General features: G+C 60.1%; 1 protein-coding gene across 1 annotated transcript in view; it reads left to right on the forward strand.

Annotated features, from left to right (window-relative positions):
* LIMK1 (LIM domain kinase 1) overlaps nucleotides 1–2,513 on the forward strand; it is a gene marked incomplete at both ends in the record, with an annotated part of 6,152 nt that overhangs the window by 2,580 nt on the left and 1,059 nt on the right. Inside the window, 9 exon segments of the mRNA XM_009077343.1 lie at nucleotides 1–96; nucleotides 168–351; nucleotides 450–536; nucleotides 785–936; nucleotides 1,014–1,068; nucleotides 1,167–1,232; nucleotides 1,328–1,484; nucleotides 1,588–1,643; nucleotides 2,348–2,505. The exon segment at nucleotides 1–96 is cut by the window's left edge and continues 20 nt beyond it. Of these exon segments, the coding sequence (XP_009075591.1) occupies nucleotides 1–96; nucleotides 168–351; nucleotides 450–536; nucleotides 785–936; nucleotides 1,014–1,068; nucleotides 1,167–1,232; nucleotides 1,328–1,484; nucleotides 1,588–1,643; nucleotides 2,348–2,505 (1,011 nt within the window).

Consider the following 2,513-nt stretch of genomic DNA (forward strand, 5'->3'; position numbering starts at 1 on the left):
GGCTGGCAGCCCCCTGCCCGCTCCCTGCAGCCCCCTGCGCTCCCCAGCCCCTCCACCCTGCAGGGAACCTGCTGCTATGCGCCAGCGAGCTGTCACGTAAGGCCACCACCTTGTCCCCTCTCCCCTTGGTGTCCCTCCTTGGGGTTGAGCCTCTGTCCATCCCTCAGGAGGAGCTGCAGCACGGACAAGTCACCAGGCTCCGGCTCGGTGGGTTCTCCCGCGTCGCAGCGCAAGGACATCGGACGCTCGGAGTCGCTGCGTGTTGTCTCCCGTGCTCATCGCATCTTCCGCCCCTCTGACCTAATCCATGGAGAGGTGTTGGGCAAGGGGTGCTTTGGCCAGGCCATCAAGGTGGGATAAGTGTTGTGGGTATGAGTCTCAGCACACTGGGATGGAGTGGGGATGTGTCCTCAGAGCAGAAGGTGGCTCAGCCCTGTGCTCCTGACCAGGTGACGCATCGGGAGACAGGTGAGGTGATGGTCATGAAGGAGCTGATCCGCTTCGATGAGGAGACACAAAGGACCTTCCTCAAAGAGGTGAGTGTCCCCTTTCCTTAACCACCCTGGTCTGGGGTTCACAAGGGATGAGATCCCTTCCTATCTCCCACCCTGTCTGATCCTCTTCACCACCCTGACATGGGTGCTGGGCATGACACCTGGAGTGGGGGGGCAGGCAGTGGGTGCAGGCAGCTCTGCCTGCTAAGCCCACAAGAAGTGGGTCTGTCTGGGTGGGTGTGGTCCCTCAGGGTGTCACAGACACGAGGGGTGTGTGGGGATCTCCTCAGGTGAAGGTCATGCGCTGCCTGGAGCACCCCAACGTGCTCAAGTTCATCGGGGTGCTGTACAAGGAGAAGAGGCTCAACTTCATCACGGAGTACATCAAGGGAGGCACCTTGAGGGGCCTCATCAAGAGCATGGTGAGCACTTGGGGGAGCAGGTTGGCCCCCCATCACCCCACAACCCCAGTGGAGCTGGAGGACCTCTCTCTTGCATTCCCTGGCAAATCCCGCCCAGCCACTCCCCCTGGAGCCAGCGGGTGAGCTTCGCCAAGGACATCGCTGCCGGCATGGTGGGTGCCACCATGGGATGGGTGGGTGGGATAGGTGCTGCTGGGTGGAGGGACTGGGTGGTGGGTGTGCCTCTGCTCTCAGCCCATCCTTCTCTCAGGCCTACCTCCACTCCATGAACATCATCCACCGTGACCTCAACTCTCACAACTGCCTCGTGCGGGAGGTGAGTCCCACCTTGATGGTGGTGTCCCCTGGTCCAGGTGGGGGTCTCTGCCCCCTGAGTTGGCTATCTCATGCCTAACCACTCTGTCCCCCCAGAACAAGAGTGTGGTGGTGGCTGACTTTGGGCTGGCGCGACTGATGGTGGATGAAAAGAACCAGCCTGAACATCTCAAGAACCTGAAGAAACCAGACCGCAAGAAGCGCTACACAGTGGTGGGGAACCCCTACTGGATGGCCCCTGAGATGATCAATGGTGAGGGGGAACGTGGCCAGCCAGGGCTCTGTCCCCAAGCAGGGAGCCCTTGGTGGAGCAGGGATGGGATATGTGACGTGGCCTCCCCTGTCTCTCCCTGCAGGGAGGAGCTACGATGAGAAGGTGGACATCTTCTCCTTCGGCATTGTCCTGTGCGAGGCAAGTGCCCTTGGGACTGGGGTCTCCTCATTGGGACTGTTTAGGTTCACCTCCCTCAGGGTTGGGATCCCCCCTTGGGGTTTGAGTCCTTCCTTGGGGTTGGGGTCCTCACTGTGCTTGGGCTTGGGATCTTCATTGTGTTTGGGATCCCCCTTAGAGTTAGGATCCTAATTGTGTTTGAGTTTCCCCACCTTGAGGTTGGGGTCTCCCCCTTGGGGTTGGGGTCCTCTTTGTGTTTGGGCTTGGGGTCTTTATTGTGCTTGGGACCCTCCTTGGGCTTGGAGTCCTCATTGTGTTTGGATTCCCCCCAGGGCTGGAGTCTCCCCTTTGGAGCTGGGGCCCTCAATGTGTTTGAGTTCCCCATCTTGGGCTTGGAGTCCTCCCTTGGAGTTGGGATCTCCCCATTGGGATCATACCTTTGGGATTGGACTCCTCGTTGTGCTTGGGTTCCCCCTCTTGGACTTGGAGTCCTCCCTTGGGCTTGTGGCCTTCCCCCTTGGGTTTGGGGGTTCCCTGTTGGGATCTCCCCCATGGGATTGAGGTCTCCTCATTCTGTTTTGGGTCTGCCTTGTGGCTTCGGCTCCTCATTGGATTGTGCACCCTCCTTGGGGCTTTGAAGTCTCCCCTTGGTGGTTGGGGCTCCTTCATTGGAGTTGGGGTCACTCCTCGGTGCTGAACCCACTCCTCCCTTCCTCTCCACCCAGATCATCGGCCGGGTGAGCGCTGACCCTGACTACCTGCCCCGCACCACCGACTTTGGCCTCAATGTCAGGGGCTTCCTGGAGCGTTACTGCCCCCCTGCCTGCCCCCCCAGCTTCTTCCCCATTGCCGTCTGCTGCTGCGACCTGGACCCTGAGAAGCGGTGAGTGA

The sequence above is a fragment of the Acanthisitta chloris genome, unplaced genomic scaffold (assembly GCF_000695815.1).
Source record: "Acanthisitta chloris isolate BGI_N310 unplaced genomic scaffold, ASM69581v1 scaffold3796, whole genome shotgun sequence".
Classification (NCBI taxonomy): domain Eukaryota; kingdom Metazoa; phylum Chordata; class Aves; order Passeriformes; family Acanthisittidae; genus Acanthisitta; species Acanthisitta chloris.